This window comes from Centroberyx gerrardi, chromosome 10 (genome assembly GCF_048128805.1).
Source record: "Centroberyx gerrardi isolate f3 chromosome 10, fCenGer3.hap1.cur.20231027, whole genome shotgun sequence".
Lineage (NCBI taxonomy): Eukaryota > Metazoa > Chordata > Actinopteri > Beryciformes > Berycidae > Centroberyx > Centroberyx gerrardi.
The window spans coordinates 23,369,277-23,388,021 of record NC_136006.1 but is presented as its reverse complement, the minus strand read 5'-3'; the positions used below and the strand labels follow the sequence as shown (position 1 = coordinate 23,388,021).

General features: G+C 39.7%; 1 protein-coding gene and 2 non-coding genes across 3 annotated transcripts; 1 reads left to right on the top strand and 2 right to left on the bottom strand.

The window, feature by feature from the left end:
- Positions 1-11,201: 11,201 nt before the first annotated feature.
- On the bottom strand, positions 11,202-11,311 carry trnal-caa (transfer RNA leucine (anticodon CAA)). The gene is made up of 2 exons: positions 11,274-11,311; positions 11,202-11,247 (listed from the first exon to the last, which is right to left on the bottom strand). It is a non-coding gene; the product is annotated as a tRNA-Leu (tRNA).
- A 286-nt stretch (positions 11,312-11,597) lies between these two features.
- trnal-caa (transfer RNA leucine (anticodon CAA)) lies at positions 11,598-11,706 on the bottom strand. The gene is made up of 2 exons: positions 11,669-11,706; positions 11,598-11,643 (listed from the first exon to the last, which is right to left on the bottom strand). It is a non-coding gene; the product is annotated as a tRNA-Leu (tRNA).
- Positions 11,707-12,745: 1,039 nt separating this feature from the next.
- Positions 12,746-17,037, top strand: dhrs12 (dehydrogenase/reductase (SDR family) member 12). Its single transcript, XM_071922590.2, has 10 exons — positions 12,746-12,898; positions 13,404-13,537; positions 14,010-14,092; positions 14,619-14,711; positions 14,817-14,898; positions 15,037-15,098; positions 15,320-15,424; positions 15,533-15,623; positions 15,807-15,944; positions 16,412-17,037. Exons 1-10 carry the CDS (start codon positions 12,843-12,845, stop codon positions 16,522-16,524), a joined length of 957 nt encoding a protein of 318 aa, XP_071778691.1. The 5' UTR covers positions 12,746-12,842; the 3' UTR covers positions 16,525-17,037.
- The last annotated feature ends 1,708 nt before the right edge of the window (positions 17,038-18,745 follow it).

Below are 18,745 nucleotides of genomic sequence, written 5' to 3'. Positions count from 1 at the left end.
GTTTGATCAGATGACGGACCACGCTGTGACTGACCTGAGGACTGGCAAAATGATAATTCTGCAGCGTGACGGAGGAATGGACATGACAAAAGATGGCAAGGAAAGTGCAAAAAGTTTCTGCAAAGAGCTCACTTTGAGCGTCGAGTTGCAGGGAAGTGAAAAAGTAATGACAATGGAGTTGATGAAATGTGTTCGGGAGCTGTGCGGGGGGAATGATGGCGTGCCGTATGACTGGTGAAGGGAGATACGAGATGACGATGAGCCATCTGAAGGGCAAAGAGCATCTGTTGGAGGGGATCAAGATTGGAGAAGTGAGAGTGATTGCAAGGGAGCTGTGTAACGACGAGTTGGTGGTGTCCTTTTTGAACTTGCCAGCGTATATTACGGACAAAGAAATCTTGGACAAGTTGCACGGTTGGGGAGTGTCGGCCATCTCACCCATCAAACGCAGGATGTGGCCGGGAACACGGATCTCGGACGGGACTAGGTTCATGAAAGTCAAATTCAATGGTTTATTGTTTGTTTTGTTTTTGTATGTGGTGTGTTTTTATTTTAGGTTTTGTATGTGGTATGGTTTGTAGGTTTTGTATGTGGTATGGTTTATTTTATGTGTGGGTTTGGTTTTTATATGTGTGAGTTGGATTTATTATAGATTTTTTGTATAGGGATGTGTATGTTTTAACATGAAATGTGTATTTTTGATAATAAAAGATTAAAAATTAAAAAAAACACGCCCGATCTCGGAAGCTAAGCAGGGTCGGGCCTGGTTAGTACTTGGATGGGAGACCGCCTGGGAATACCAGGTGCTGTAAGCTTTTTCATCTTTCTAGGCAGCAGAGGGCGCTGCTCCCTCTTCAGTGGAGGCTCAGACAGAGAGATGGAGGTGGAGACATCGGAGAGAAACAGACTGTCTATGAAGTGAAAAGTGGGGAAGAACGGAACGAAAGTGAAGAAGAGGTATGAAACCAAATGAAGATGAACTGTGTATTTAATTTTCTTTCTGTTTTTTGTTATGGTCTCGTTTGCCTCGATTAATGTAAATGGACTAAGATCCCAAAGAAAGATGGAAGAATTTTTTGTTTTGTGCAAAGCTGACATTTGTACTCCAGAGACGAACTGGTCTGAGGATGTAATGTTTTATGTTAAGCAGAGATGGAAGGATTTTATTTTTATTAATGGATGGAACAGAACATGTGGTGTAGCCACTCTGATTAAAAAAAGATTGTTACTCATATAAGGAAAGTACATGAAGACTTAAATGGAAGAGTTTGATTTAGAATTTTGTTTTGGAAAATATAGATTTGCATATGATTAATTTATATGCTCCCAATAGTGAGTTAGGCAGAAGAGTTTTTTTTTTTTGTGTGCTGGTTTATGTACTTTATTTGGTGATTTCAATATAAAGCTTACTATGCACATTAGACATGGGGAAAGGAACTGTTTACCGTGATAGCTCTAGGTCATACTTTAAAGACATGATGCTGGAAACAAATTTAATGGAGGGCTGAAAACCCTGACAAAATAGAATTTTCGAGAAGGCAATTAGTTATGGGGCAATTAAGCCAGAATAGAATTGATTTAGTTTTGTTAAATGAAGATATAGCGGGTTAGGTTAAGAAAGTGGGATTTAGTTTTTCATCACTAAGCGATCATGCTTTTGTTAATTTTATTTTTTCAAAGAGTGGTTTTAAAAGAGGGGGTGGATATGTGTTTAAATAATAGCTTACTAATAGAAGAATATGTTGAAATAAATAATTGTACAGAGGTTGAAAAGAATGATTTATTGTTTGACAATGATGTTTGTGGTGGGAAAGGTTAAAGGGTAAAATCAAGAAACTGTCTATTAAATATGCTAAGAAGTTAAAGGGGAGGGTGTGTGGAGAGTGGTTTGAATGTTAGGTTGGCAGAGGAAAGTTTGAAAATTTAATAAATTATGATATGACTGAACATTTAAGAATACACAGATTTAAATAAGATAGAAAAAAGTGTGATGAGTGACTGTAAAAAGCAGAGTGCAATATAATTTAGAGGGAGAGAGATGTACATCTTTCTTTTTGGGTTTAGAAAAGAAAAATCTGAATGAAGTATGTTGATGAACTAGAAAATGAGGAAGGAAATAAAATGAATGCTTTACTTGGTATTATGGACACAGTGGATACATTTTATAAGGATTTAGAAGAAGGGTGAGATAAATGAGGGGAAAGTAAATAATGTTTTGGGTTAGGGTTCTGCAGCCAGCAATTGTGTTGTTGACAGCATGTCACTAAAATGTGTGTGGAGGATTTGACTATTAAAGGGAGAATGCCACCCATTTTAAAAGGGGTTAGTTCAGTTTTGGGGGAGTTTTATTATCTTTCCTACTTACAGAGTCAGACAAACTCGTGGATGCCTTTTTATGTCTGCGTGCAGTTTGAAGGTATATTGGAACGTGTGAGCTTAACCTAGCTTAGCTCAAATGCTGGATGTCTGTTGGATCAAGTAACTAGCTACTTGATCCCATAGACATCCACAAGATTGTCTGACTCTGTAAGTAGGAAAAATAGTAAATCCCCCCCAAAACCGAACCATCCCTTCAATAGTCAAATCCTGCACACAGATTTTAGCGACATGCTGTCAACTATACAAACCTAATGACACCAAGTGCCAAGGCTCAGGGATGTGGTCAGCTGCTAACTCAGTATAAAGCAATCCTTACATTTTTTTCCTGGGCAAGTTATGAACACCTGTCTTTCATAACAATTACAGCCCAGAAATATGCCCTCACTATGCAAAAATAAAACTTTTGATGTATGTCACATTTTTTTCACTTCAATGGACATTAATATTCATAACATGTACCTGATCCAAAACTTTAAGGGTATTCCTGGTCTTCTCCCTGATGATTCCTCCCTTGCTTCTGATAATCTGATGCAGCTGAAGCTGTAGTGCCTGTCCAAGCAAGCCAGGAATCTGGTCTGCAATGGAACAGTTGTGATCCACAGAAATTCAGCGTTGATCTGTAAATACAAAAAAGCACAGAAACACTTTTTGTACTAATAGGCCAGTCAAAAATGTGACACAGTACTGTCCTATTGTCATGATTTCTTTTTAATTATAATTACTATAAATATTAAATATAAGAATATTGAAAGTAGCTTATTATAGACATTATGTGTTAGCGTTATGTTGGGAAGATTGATATTAGTTTGGATTTCACATGAATTACATACCGCTCATTTCAAAATCAACTGAAGTTGGCTAATTAACTGTTCATTTTCCCAATGAATTTCAGTCAGTGCTTTTCATCCATTTTAGTCAACTGAAATTATTTTAACTTAATTTCCAGGGCATGTGTTAACGTTACATTGCAAAAAAAATAACCTAGAAAAATAGGTTAAGTAAAACCAAATTCAGCCGTGTAGCCTAAATGGTGGCCTCAGTTTTGTAGAGTGACTTTTTAAATCACACAGAAGCAAAACTTCACATCAACTGGCTTTTCATATTTACTTGAGAAAAATAACCTAATTTCAGCCAAAGTTAAAGCCAACAATAAAACTCAAAGGGCATGCGTGTATTAGGCAACATTGACCAGGTCAGCTGAATTAACATTAAGTTAATAGCGGCTAGTTTGCCAAGGTTGGGCAACAATGCCCTGTGGTATCCTGCTAAACGCCATCTTAACGGCTAATTCCCAACTACATGCAATGCCACGCTGCAATTAGAAAGAGTAGCCTACTGATTACAAATGCAAAAGTTTTAATTGATAGATTAATCTAGGGAGCCAGCGTTGACTTTTACCTTATGGCAAATTTTCAAATAAAGTTGTAACGTTAGCCACGTTCAGGACTCACACACCAGGTAACAGTCCCGAATGGGTCATATAATCACACAAGCTAATGGACACAAGCGACTAAGGCAGTCTGTTTTGTGTAGGCTACCGATAATTGTTTTTACAACAATTAGCGGAATAAGTAGGCTACATGTATGCAAAATAAAACAATTTCTTACCTCGTTTACCTGAGTCACCTGGGGACTTTTCAGACTGATCTAAGCTGAGTGCACGCATGTTAGTTAAATTATACTATTGCTGTTTTGTTCAGTAATAAGTTACTTTAAGTTGACTATGTTTCACGTCATCTCTTTTTCTTTTAAATGTGTCATCTCACCGGGAGCGATCCGCCACCTACATCGAACTGTCAAAGAGTGAGCAACTTTTTTCGGCAGTACTAAATACTGTGTGGCAGGGTGGAACGAACCATGTTCCCGGAGACGTACGGGGAGTTTAATTGATAGGACTTGGAGTTATGGTGCATTCCAGCCCCCAGGCGTCAGGTCTCAGTCTTGCTGCCAATTTGACATGGTGGCCAACGGTGGACTGCAGCCTAAAATTCACCTGCGGCCCAAAAAGCTTTTTTCCCATAGACGGCCATTGTAAAAGACAGTACTCAAAAACTGTTCAGAAGATACCTACAACACCACACAAGACCTTAAAACACTCTTTCAATTATGTATTTTTTAACCATGAAGGCCGATTTTTTTTTTAAATCACTCAGAACTGTATAAAACACTGTTTTTTGTGTGTGACGTCACCTCAAGGTACGAGCAAAGCACGCGCCTCTGAGCTCTGCATCGGGAACGAGCCTCCTGCTTCCTCTGCTTCTCCGTCTGTCAGCTGTGTTCGTACAGTCCGGCTTCGCTTTTATTAAGATATGAAGTATTTTACATGAGTAGCCCACCGGTATTTAATATGTACAGATAAGAACTGATAACCGAAAACGGAGGTTTGGGATTAGGTGTGTTTTCTGTGCTTGTTCATGACATGGATCTATATAGACAGCAAGCTAATATTAGCCTTGTTTTTAGCCTAAGTTACTTCACATGTGTTCTACAGGTATATCTGGCGAACTCAGCTAGTCTAACATTACATGCCATTCATAATTTTTGTATTTCGTTCACTTCATGTTCTTTTCATTTTTCAAATAAACAATTTAAAATAACTTGCCCTGTACGCTATTTCAAATTAAATTTCATGACAGTATTGTATGGTGCTGTATGGTTAACCTGCTTGCATGGTAGTGACTGTGAGTCTGGTTGCCAGTCAGAGTTGCACTGTGTTTCTAAACAGAAGTGTGTGGCTGCTGTGTAGGGAAGTGAACCAGGTTGACTTAGCTTTGACAGACTAATGATAAACTCTGACTGTATGATGACATCTTGTCAAACTACCACAGCAAAGTGCTGTAAATGCTACAGGACCAAGGATACAGGGCCAACTCATGATTTTCATTACCTGGCTCTTCTAAGTAACTCAAATAAAAATAGCAAGGAACTGAAGCTGCATTTAAATGTCAGAATGTAAAGTCAAATTCATCAAGCATGACATGGGTTTGATCTTGTGTACTTTAGTCCATTGGTCCTGCAGGCTGTATCCAGCAGACAGCTACAGGTAGGACTGTGTGAACATCAGGCAACACAACATGCATACTCATGAAGTTGGTCTATGCTGTGCGGCTTCAGTCAAGCTTGGGAGAAATGTAAACATTATAAGATTGAATGAGCAGATATGCTTGGGGAAACCTGCCTAGTAATAACAAAAGTAATGACATCTTTATCTTTAATACAAACTTAAGACAACTTCTCACAATGAAATAGTGATGTGGAAATTAGAGTTGCAAGCAAATGACTTATAGCAACTACTGGCTGAATACTTAAAATATGTATTAATATAAATATTAATATAATTATATAATAATTTTAATTAATATAGAAATATAATTAATTATAATATATTAATTATATTAATATAAATATGTATTAATATTATAATATTTAATATTATAATATTGACTGGTGAGTAATCAAAAGTTGACATCTAAAAAGTTTTAGATTTTAATTTTAGGAGATTCCTTCTCTCTCTGCTCTGCTCTGCTTACAGCCGCCCCTCCCCCACCAAACTGTCCGTTCCATGCGACTGGGCTCACTAGCTCGCTCGTGGGCGCGCTACTCCTGGCGGGAATACGTAAGCAGACACTACTGCGCATGGTCCGTGGGCCGCACATCATGGAAGTAAACCAGGAAGAAAAAAACTTTTTTGCCGTATGCGCTGGGTGAGCAGCTTACATTCAAATGAATGAGCGGCCATTTTCCCGTTCATCCTCCAGTTAATATAGAACCTCCGTGGTGCATTCCATTGCACTGGGAACTCGGAGAAAAACGACTTCTAACACAGAAAAGTGCAACAGAACGGCGGAATCAAGTCGGAATTCCCAGTCGGAAAAAATAAATAAATAAATATTTCCAACTCAGAACTACCGACTTCCGACTTCCAATGGAATGCACCATTAATCTGTGTCTGTGCCCTTAAGCAGACCAGTGGCCCGTTCCATAAAGCGCGCTAAGAAAAGTGGGGATTAAAGTCCAAAACCTGACTTGAATGAACCTAACAAACCAGTCGGGGCTAAAGCGGTTCCATAAAGGTCAATTCAAGTTCACGCAATCAGACTAATTCGAGACAGGTTCAAGTAGTCAAGATAATTGTGTGCACACCATTCTTAAGCAGCCCGAGAGGTTGAACATGGATCAAATCGATACACCATGGCAAAAAGCAATGGTAAAGAGAGAGCGGCGATGTTCACGGCCACCGAGCAGCGCTTATTACAGTTTTTTACGATTGCTTACACACTAAAATGAAAAATAACACACAGTGAAACCTGACACTCGAGCAAAACCTCAGCCCAGATCTGCACAACTATAAGCACACTTTTTGCAAAACACTACACACAGTGTTTTGCAAAACACTAAACACACTTCTCTACATTAGACACAGAAATCTAACATGATGTCACTTCTTTGCCATTTCAAGGCACTGCCTTTCAAAATACCACACCTATGAACCAAATGATCAAACACGGCCATCAGGTATACAGACACTTGGGTGCTTAATTGTAAATTCACCAATCAGGCGTAAGCACTATAAAAAGGCAACAGGTGAGTGTACCTGTCTTCAACAAAAATGGAAGGCAACGTTGCAGTAAGAGGAAGAGGGAGAGTGAGGATGAGAGGGGGAGCCCGCGGAGGAAGAGGGGTAGGAAGAGGTAGAGGTAGAGGTAGACCTGGAGGAGGATGTGGACAAAGAAGACGAGAACCAAATTTATCAGATGAGATTCGAGCAACATTGGTTGACCATGTTGTAAACCATGGGTTGACATTGAGAGAGGCTGGACAGAGAGTTCAGCCCAACCTCAGCAGATATACTGTTGCAACAGTAATTCGGACATTTCGACAAGAGCACAGGTGAAAAACAACTTTTCTCTACTGTCTACAGTAAAATCAGTACAATGTAGCCTACTATATGCACTACATCAGTACTTTTTGGTACCCATTCACTGCATTCCATGTTTGAAACAATGCCTTGTACGCTGTCCTGTGACATTTTACATGTATTTTGATTGGTCTACATAGGATTGAGGGTCGAGAACATCAAGGAGGAAGGGGCCCCATATTCTCAGAGGAACAAGAGAGAGCTATCGTAAACATGGTTTTGGCCAATAATGCGATACGCCTCAGAGAAATTCAAACAAACATCCTCAATGACCACACAGTTTTCAATAATGTCCATCAGGTCTCTCTATCAACACTGGGGCAAATCCTTAAAAATCATCACATACAGATGAAACAACTCTACCGAGTGCCATTTGAAAGAAATTCTGAGAGAGTAAAAGACCTGCGGCATGAATATGTGGAGGTAAGTAATGTACACTTCAGTATTGTGCACTGCACACAGAACCTTTTTACATGTAAATTTATAGTAGGCCTATATTGAACTACACAATGTTGTCTTTTTTTCAGAGAGTTTTGCAAATGGATGCTGATGCAATCCCGCATGAGTTTATCTTCATAGATGAGGCTGGGTTTAACCTGACAAAAGTAAGAAGAGGGAGAAACATCATTGGCCACAGAGCTATTTTGAATGTCCCGGGCCAACATGGTGGTAACATCACAATGTCCGCTGCAATCACGCAGAATGGGGTCCTCCACCGCCATGCCAACTTAGGTCCTTACAACACGGCCCACATACTCACATTTTTAGACAGACTACACAACATCGTCACAGCAGAAGACCAAATGGATGCAGAGCAGATGAGATACATTGTCATCTGGGACAATGTATCTTTCCACCGATCTGCTCTGGTCCAAAACTGGTTTCATCAGCATCCACAATTTTCACTCCAATGCCTCCCACCATACTCTCCCTTCCTTAACCCCATTGAGGAGTTTTTTCGGCATGGCGATGGAAGGTTTACGATCTCCAGCCCTGTCAGGATACCCCTCATTCAAGCCATGAAGGAGGCCTGCGACCAAATTGATGCAGGGTCTGTGCAAGGATGGATTCGCCATTCAAGAAGATTCTTCCCTCGCTGTCTTGCGAGAGATGACATAGCCTGTGATGTGGACGAAGTGCTATGGCCAGATCCAGCTTGGCGAAGAGATGATGCTTAGGGTTTTTTTTTTAATTCATGCTTTCTTTTTTGTCTCCACAAATGTTTTTGCTGTGTTTATGTACTATATTCTATTTAGAATTATAGACTGATTGACTTATTTTACAATGTGGAGAGAACTAAATATTTTCATCAGTGTGCAGTACTGGTCTTGTGTGTTGTGTTTGGTCAATACATTCATGTACTTTACTCTAACAATATCTCTGAAAAAATCAAACCCAGACTATATCATTAGAAAAGTAGAAATGTTAAAAGTGTTTTAGATTGAGCACAGCAGTGTGTAACTGGTTCAAACAGAATCAGATCGTATGAACCATGTGTGTGCCATACGGTGACAAAATTGAGTTTTTATAAATTATTGTGTCGTTTTGAATGAAGTGTTTCATTTTGCGAAAGATCTGAGGTGTTCTACTCCTGGGAACTGCTGGGGTCCAAGTCCTGTAAAAATAACTTTGGTTAAATATTCAAGATTGTAAACATATCTTTTTGATAGAGGTCTCGTCACAGTTTGAGTGATCTGCTGGTTCACTAGTGGAGACAGGAGGGTGAGAGAATGACCTGTCATGGTGGAGGCATAATCTGCTACTTACTGAGTGCTTTTTTATCTAGCATAAAACAAAATTTTTTCATAGATGCTGGGAAATGTAAATGGAAAGTACTTGGGTAGAGTCTACATTCAAATTCCATCACCACAGCCCTGGGCAACATGAGGCTGACTTTCACAGTCTTTTCACAGCCTCAATGTGGTGATACAATATTGTATCAATGAGAATGAACACTGTGTCTTAATGACACAGTATTCTTAATGGTTATCTGGGCTCACCAATGTTACGTTTTGTGAAACCAGCTAACACAAAGATAGCCTGACTATGTTGAACTCGCTTTGTGAGGCAGGCCCCAGCTACAGTGACCACTAATGAGGATCCAAACAAACCTGAACTCAATTAGTTAATCAATTTGGCCCCTTTTTCTGAAAAAGAAAGAAACTGGCTGATGCACAGCCACAATTCTTTGCACATGTGAAACTGAAATTACACCTCAAGTATCAAACATATGTTGGTGAAAAGCTCATTTTGCAAACAAAAAGGAGCCCCCTGTGCTACAGAATCTCTAGTGTGCCAATAAATTCACATTTAAATAATTCAATTAATAAAACAGAACGATAATGTAAATATTCCTGGAAATGGTTTCAGCTTAATTAATCAGTACACAGAGGACACCATCTTCACAGTCAGAAATATAAAGAGCATTAAGAGAATCATGCAGCATCTTTATCTATGGGAAGGCTTCAGGGGCAAAGGTAGAAATGAACATAAACATAAAGAGAATGTGATACTTGCATTATTGAAGCAGAAAATTTCATGCACTTATTTTTGAGACAATCAATATAATACTACCCACGCATAAAAACAGAAGGGCCAGAAGCCTCAAAAAGCAGTCATAACGCTGAGATCAATGCCTTGTGAATTTATTCCATACTACAGTGAAAAGAGTGCTCAGTGCAGGTTAAAAGCGAAGCAAACGTTTCAGTCGTACAAGACTTTCACCAGTGCTGTTACACACTCATGGTTTGGAAGCATATAAATAGACAAGGCCATGGCACAGGTGCAGTCAATCAGTCAGCTGATTCTGTTAATTGTAGAGGTAGGTTGTACAAAAATGCAAACAGTATTACAAAAATGAAAACAAACAATACAGCAAAGATAGAAGACACTATAGATGTAAGTAAGTAAACATGGTAGATTAAACCTATGTTCATTGAAATCAGTGATATTAAAGTACCAACACTGCCATACCAGTTAGTGCCCAATCTAATTAGGGTTGTACCACCCATAGTTTCATGTTCATGAAGGCCAAAAGAACCTAAGAAACATCCAACAACACAAGGTTATAATACTTATTTTTGAAATGTAAATGTTTGAAGGAGTTTCACTGTAAACTTTAGAACTTGTTACTACAAAACTGGAAACTGGATTGGTTACTGGTATTGACTGGGAAAAACTTTGGTATATTCTGTTTGGTATAAGTGGAAAAAAGAAAGGGGTTAATATTACTGTATTCAATGATGTGTTAAATCTTGCTAAATATGCGGTTAGAATAAGAAGGAATTTTGCTAAATATTTGGAGTCTGTTTAAGGATGCAGTAGAGAAAGATGTATGCTGTTGTTAGTCTTTAAATATGGAAAGATTAATTTCATCCTTTTCTTAATGGATGGGGATCCAAAAGACAGCAAATTAATAAGCAGGGACAGTCTTGAGTAACAGGATAGGTTTACCAGCAAGCTGCAATTTCCAGCGCAAAAGTCATATGCTCCAAAATCAAATGGGCAGGAAACCGCGGACCTGGCAAGTGGGGAAGGACACAACCTCAATAAACATAACTTTTTTTTTAAACGTCACTTGGTTGGTAAAGCCTGAACAACCGCTAAGTGACGTCTCTGCTCTGCAATAAAAGTCCGTGTAAAAAACATTAACATTGTGTAAAAAGTGGGGGGAACAAAATGCATCGAGGGGACATGTCCCCTGTATCCGCCCCGTATTTTGCGCCAGTGATATCAAACCTAATCTTCACAGCCATTTTGTTTGCGTATTGTACAACTACACCCCTTGGCGGACTGTAACGTTCAACTCTTCAGTTTGAATATAATTTCTGAGCATGGATTTTCAGTTTGCAAAACGGCACTGAGTAGCCTATGTGTGGTAGATTCCACGTCAACCAAAAGTATGTGTCAGAAGTGGGATTCGAACCCACGCCTCCATTCGGAGACCAGAAACCCCATTACAGTGGAAGGTATGAACCTTGAGTCTGGCGCCTTAGACCGCTCGGCCATCCTGACAACTATTAGTTCCTCGTCGCTAGAAGGCTTTTTAACTACGACAACAGAGTGATACCTACGGATTTTAACGTGATATATAAATAGTAGGCCTATATTACGTGGCGAAAAGGAAACGGCTTTTCTATTGCGTTGTGGGCGTATTCACGGTTGATATCCAGGAACTAAGCGTAGTTCTCAATAAAGGCAAGTTCGAACTAAATTAATAACAGTAAAATGTAGGACTGCAAAGGTCATTTGTTTAGTTGACGCTAATTCATTTGCAAACTAACCTGGTATAAAAAGTATGTGTCAGAAGTGGGATTCGAACCCACGCCTCCATTCGGAGACCAGAAACCCCATTACACTGGAAGGTTTTACCTTGAGTCTGGCGCCTTAGACCACTCGGCCATCCTGACAACGAGTGTGTGTGGGGAAAACAGTTCTATATATATCTCTATATCGCCATATTTATTAAATATGAGTAAATATTTTTAAACACATTTCCAAATGTAACGTCTAGCTTCCATTTCGTCTGCTATATAGGCTATAAAAACAGAAACGTTTCCACGGAAAATCATATGAGGCTAGGGCTACGCGGCTTAGCATTAGCTAACAGAGGTGGTGAGGAAGCAAGAGAGAAATCCTCCACTCACTAGTGTGGCGGCCGGGCCCACAGCCCAAAAGCTTGTGTGTTTCAATTCAATCTTAGATATGTATATAAAATAAATTCAGGACTTATATTGTCCAGCAAGTGGGAAAACTCGCACATCCAAAAAAAAAGGTTAGTGCAGTTGCGTCGGAGAAACACAGTAAACCTATAAAGGACCTATATTGTCAAAAGTAAAGGACATTACAATTACAATCTCCCATTTGGCAGACGCTTTTATCCAAAGCAACGTACGCATGAGATTTTAATACAACACAAGCAAGGATCTAGTCAGGAGAGAACAACAAGAGTAAGTGCCATTAATGGTATGTCCTTTCATGCAATGCTTTTTGAACGAGTTGGGTCTACTTGTGATTAATATTCCTATAGGTACTTGTAGTGTGCCTGTGGTACGCAATAGTGGAGTTTATTGTGATATTATCATACTTTATGATATTTTTTTTTTATCTCCTCTGGTATCACTCCTATAATATTCCTATCAGGGCCTATTGTTTCGCCTTGATATTTGTATAGCATTCTTCTAAACTTTATTATAGGATTAGCCTATATCTCTTCTTCGTATGGAAAAAACATTACGTTCAAACTGAAATATTTGTAGATAATGTAAGGGCCTAATTTAGAAAAATAAAGGACCATGTGCATGGTGTTATGCCTCAGTGTAAATACACTGAATATATTCATGAACATAACCAGCAGGGGCGCTAGTCTTTACTTTCCCTTCCCGTGGTCGAGCCACGTGACTCTCCTAACCCGCCCATTTTACTACATAACACCAGTCATCCTTATGAAACATAGAAACATTGGAGTATTATACTAGTGTTGTTACCGTAATCGGCTGGACACATATTGAAGTCCACTTGAACAGGCCATTCTTATGCCTTAAATATGTCTATTTACAGGAATGTCGTTTGGTTTATGAAAGGACTCCAAGAGTATACAAAGTAAGTGGGTGTATCATTTCGACTGGGAGCTATGTAATGTAACGTAGTCAAAATATATAGTCACTGGTAGGTTTTATGGTTTGCGTAACATACCTTGTGTAATGTGTTGGCCAACATTAGATTTTTGATCCTATGTTACCGTGTTCGTTGGGACATGCTCAGTGAGAAAACCTACTGTAGAGAATTATTACTGTTGCCACTGGTCCACAGTTAGCGGTAAGCAACAATCAGAGCCATAGAGGGCTCATTGAAAGACGTATTGAAGTTGGCACGCTGGGGGTTACAGCACAGCTGACACAATATCCATAATTTCTTGCACCCTACAGTGGTCGATTTGTTGAAGGTATTCTTGCATCGGCTCTCTCAATTTACAATTAAAATTAGGGGGAATGCATGACATAATTTGTGATATGCACTGTGTCATTAACCGTCCTGAAATTACTGTAAGTCGCACTGGTTTCTTTGTAGTAAAGTGATTTATTTTGCTGCACTTTGCTCCCAACAGGAGCGGCTATGAAGCTGCAGCAAAGCATTTCACTCCAGCGGACCTAGACGTGAACCTGAGTGGCAAGTCCTTCATGATAACAGGCGCCAACAGTGGCATAGGGAAATCCACAGCCCTGGAAATAGCCAACAGAGGTAAGTCTTCATGGGAGTCTTTTTTTTTAAACTGTGTGTGTGTGTGTGTGTGTGTGTGTGTGTGTGTGTGTGTGTGTGTGTGTGTGTGTTGGGAGTATGAGAAATGGCCTATGATTAAGTGTATTGCCTAGTTCAGTTAGTTGTGTGTGCTGAATTGGCTGTAGGGCCACATTTCACCCTTGATTTCACCCTTGAAGTCACAGGACTCTACAGAGAGACTCATAGAGGGTTGCTTTGAGGTAATCATAGAGTGTAAAGTTTGGGTGAATGTCAGCAGTTACAAGCAAGCTCTTTCCCTTCTCCTTGTGAGCTTTGATCAGGAAACCCAACACATAACTGGGGGGCTTAGGTCAAGCGTGCTTGCGTCTGTCCTATTTCTGAGTGGGATTAAAGCAATTGAGACAAGGAGAGGTAAATTATTTGAGTTGATGGATTGTAGGCCCACTGGTATTGTTTCTTTGTGTGTCTGCAGGGGGAACAGTTCACATGGTGTGTCGAAACAAGGGCAGGGCAGAAGCAGCCAAGGACGAAATTGTAGAACACAGTAAAAATCAGGTGAGGATGGAATAATGCTCAGCCCTGTAACAGTCTGTCCATGCCCTCCATTCATATACAGTACATGAAAGCCAGGAGTGGCAGGCTCTAAAGGTGGCTCTTGTGTGAAAACATGAGCTTTTTCATTAGTAAAGCCCCTTTCACACATCATAGGTGAAAGTGCTACAGTATTTCCTGACTAATATCAGGAAGATGTGTTGGTCACTTTATCTGGTCTGTTGAAGTGAGTTCAAGTGCACACATATCAGAAAGATTTAAAATTAACACAACAGAATGAATTTAAATTCCTAGATCAACATTACAAGCAACAAATACTGAGGAGTGCAAGAATCGTCACAGCCACAACTCCCAGATAATTTTATTTTAGGGGGATTTGTCCCAAGTGGTCCCTCAATTGTGTATCTTTCACTGATGCCTGTTTGGAATAAACCATATAATCATCTGTTTCATCTCTGTCTTTTCAACAGAAAGCAGAATAGTTGTCGGTACTGAGGTGTGATATTTTATGTTTCCAATTTATTTCCAGAATGTTCATATACACATTGTGGACATGTCCAGCGCTAAGCAAGTGTGGGAGTTTGCCCAGAACTTCTCACTAAACAACAGTTTACATGTACTGGTAGGTATCGGTTGGATCATCTGTCATATACTGATACTGGAGTTAATCACCAAAGAATCCAGAACAGTAGTTTGTATTGAAATTTTACTTTGTCACATTCACCAGATCAACAATGCAGGCTGTATGGTCAACCAGAGAGAGTTAACTGAGGAGGGTGTGGAGAAGAACTTTGCCACAAATACACTCGGTAAGGAAGGGAAACTCAACATCCTTTTACATTTCAGTCGAACAAAACATAATACCTGTACTCACTGTGTTGGCTGGCATTGCAGTGATCTGTGTTAGTATAACTGGAGCTGACCTCTATGCTTATGTTTATCTACAGGTACGTACATCCTCACCACAGCCTTGCTACCTGCCCTGAAGAAGGCTGAAGACCCCAGAGTGGTGAGTTGCATTCTGCCTCAGCTTGTCCAAACGATACTGATCACGTTGACACACAAATATGTGATCGAAAATTTGAAGCTTTTTTACAGTCACGTTAATCTTTGGCTGCTAACTTGCTGTTTTCTGTTCCTGAAATAAATCTCTGTATTCAAAAAACCAGAGGCAGACACACAACTGCAACCTATGATGAAATTCACTAAAAATGCCACCATCTCCCCCAGGTCACTGTGTCATCTGGAGGCATGCTGACGCAGAAGCTGAACGTGGATGACCTGCAGTTTGAGAAGGGAACGTTTGACGGCACCATGGCCTACGCTCAGAACAAAGTAAAGGAGACCGGACTGCAACAAGAACTGTGCAGCCAAGAGCTGGATAGAAATTGTCGGTGTTTTGTGTATGCCTGTTGAAGTGCCTTTGTGTTGTCATTACGACAGAGACAGCAGGTGATCCTGACAGAAAGATGGGCATCCCAACACGAGGGCATCCACTTTTCCTCCATGCACCCCGGCTGGGCTGACACACCAGGTAACGGCCACAGGGAGAGAAAAGCATGAAAAGTGTGTCTTTAAACTTTGGACTCATCAGGCACTGATAGAGAAACAACATCACTGATATGCACCAGACACCAAATCTGTCAACTAGAACACCTGAGTACATGCGACTGAAGATGTTGCTGCTGTAATCCAGGGTCTTTTTTTCTCTCCATAGCCGTCCAGTTGTCCATGCCCGACTTCCATGCCAAGATGAAGAACAAACTCCGGACAGAGGCCATGGGGGCCGACACCATGGTGTGGCTGGCTGTGTCTGCAGCTGCCGCCAAGCAGCCCAGCGGACTCTTCTTCCAGGGTCAGAAACAAGAGTTGTAGTCCGTCTTCTTAAAACATTATGGAACCTGTTTGTATGACGTTTGACCCATTATACTGCCCCACTCTTCTCCAACTTGATACAGGAAATTGTGCCATTCTTTGCCCTACTACTGGCCTTGTTTGATCATTTTAAAGGACAATGCTGTCATTGGAGTCAACCGAGACGTTTGATACAAACTTAAAAAAACACTGGTATTATCCGTTAATTTGCCTCGGAAATCATGTTGTGGACTTGTGTGCCTGTATTACATGACTGATCAGTGGCAAGTCATACATCATGAATGAAGTGGGATGCCTTGTTCATATTTCTACATCGCAATACTGCAAAGGGGGCAATGGATATTGATACTTCACACTCGTCCCTGATATCTAGTGTCTTGGATAATGCACTTTTGTGGTACAGGGTCTTCTGCTTTATCTCATACTTGTCCCTAAACTTCCTTGCAGATCGCAAAGCGGTGGCTACACACCTGCCGCTGGCCTTTTCCAGGTCCTCGCCACAAGAAGAAGAGAAGCTGCAGGCCATGTTGGAGCAGCTTGCCAATAAGTTCAAACCTTAACAAATCTGCCAAAAAAAAGACTGATTTTTAACCAAGCACTCCTCACTACAGATGTTAACATATATTCTTTACATAATCAATTTGTTTTTTCTTGGATGTACTAGACACTTTTTAAAAATTTGAGCTAAAAAGAACATGCTGCATTCCAAAATGCTCTTTATCCATTCTGATTTGTTTTTTTTAGTTTTTTTTAAAGAAAGTAGCTAGTACAGTTGTTACAGCTATTATGTTTCAGTTCTATCAAAACATAGGCCTGTCACAAGGAAAATATAATTATTTTTTCAATTTTAATTTAAAGACATAAAATGCAACATATTCACCTCACAGATCAGGACTTGAATAGATGAGGCAAAACCTACTGTAACCTCAATATATAACACTATTAAACGCAAATTTGTATATTATTAATTATTCTAAAATATATTGATAATTTTATTAAACAGTTTTGATAAATACAAGTGTCTTATTTTATAGCAAAATGTCACTTGTTAAGATTTCTCACAGTCTGTAAGACCCTGTGTCTTCTATATTGCATTCCAGAGCTGGTTGGCTTATCTTTGTCCCTACACAGACTCCTTTATTACCTCCGCCAAGGAGGTTATGTTTTTGGTGCCGTTTGTTTGTTTGTCTGTTTGTCTGTTTGTCAGGATTACGGAAAAACTACTGGCCCGATTTTCATGAAACTTCGTGGAAGGGTGTAGCATGGGCCAAGGAAGAACCCATTAAATTTTGGAGCGGATCCGGATCCGACTCACGAACAAGCAATAATAGCACGAACCTTGGCGGAGGTCTGTGCTCTCCGAGTGCCCTTCTAGTTTATAATGTCATATTAGGAAAGCTTGCCTAGTATTTATGTATTTATGAAGGACAGTATAGTTTAAAGTCCCAAGAATAATTTCTGCTGACTGTTTCTAAACCTCCGACAGAGATAGGTAATTAAGTCTGGAAAACTGGAATAAAGGTTTAGGCATTGTGTATGTAGTGACTTTGTATCTCCTGTGTATTGGGGGATTCTGACTATACCCACACGCTAACACTCATAGTCACCCATAGTTACTTAACATGTACCTGTATGAGTAGATATGAAAAACGCAGATAACCAGAAACAATTAACAGTGTTTGTTTATGAACAGTCAATTAAAGCTGTGATGACCATTTCACTACTGTTAGATGAAATCCTTGATAACCTTGTTTCAGGACTAAACATCATACCTCTTTCTAAAATACTCAGTAGGTTTTGAACTGGCTCCATGGGTCCAAGGGATACCCAGCTTATAACTTGACCTTTCAATTCAAGTACAAACATGATAAACACTAAAATTGAGGTTACAAAGTTTTCTCTTAACAGCAGTGATTCATCACGTTTTTGTTTCTTGATTCCAGTGCAATAACTAAACAGAAAAGGCAGAACATATTATGACTTTAAAAACATTTAACCACAAAATCAAAGCAAAAAATGTTCATTACACAGTTTTTAGTCCTGATTCATGTACATGCTGCCACAGTAAATGATTAGCTTGATATGTACATTTTCATGTCAGAAACATATAGACACTCATAATAAATAATCTCATAAAACAACTACAACAATTACAGTATGATGACTGTATAGAACATTTGCCAACATACGTTTGACAAAAAGAGATTTCTTTCATGGTATGGTTGATAAAAAAAAAGAAGTGCTCCAGTATTTTCTTTGCAAAACCACATCAACTAGAGTGCAAAGTCAATTCACCACATGGGATCTCAAGTGTATTTGTGTGAGGCCTGGAAATTTTCATAATCCTACAATCAAACATTTTCAGTCTCAATTTGCACATTACAAAACCACGTACTCACGACATCATGAGATAGAGTCTGTCATATGACCTAAATCCTCCGTCTTTGTTATCACGATATACTGTCCAGTAAAGCAGGGATGCAAAGTAATCATTTGATATAGTCTAACATGATTTCCATTTCTCCTACAAATTTCAATGGACTAGGTGCATCTAGATGGTGGCCTCTAGGAGAAGAAGCTGCTGTGGATGTGGAGGCCCCCTGGTGTGATGACATCACACCAGGGGGCCTCCATGTTCATACCACTGGTCCATTTAAAGTACAGTAGTAATGAAAATACAAACACAAAATTGCATGGTCCATATTCCCTGTCTTTTACATTTGTGGCCTACCACCCTCTGACCCAAGTCTTATTTAACGAGGATAGGTGTGGATGAGAAAA

Coding starts and splice junctions, on each gene's coding strand:
- dhrs12 (XM_071922590.2), top strand. CDS start 12,843: ATGTCTATTTACAGGAATGTCGTTTGGTTTATGAAAGGACTCCAAGAG. Junction 14,712..14,816: donor ACAACAGTTTACATGTACTG/GTAGGTATCGGT, acceptor CACATTCACCAG/ATCAACAATGCAGGCTGTAT. Junction 15,624..15,806: donor CGGCTGGGCTGACACACCAG/GTAACGGCCACA, acceptor TTCTCTCCATAG/CCGTCCAGTTGTCCATGCCC.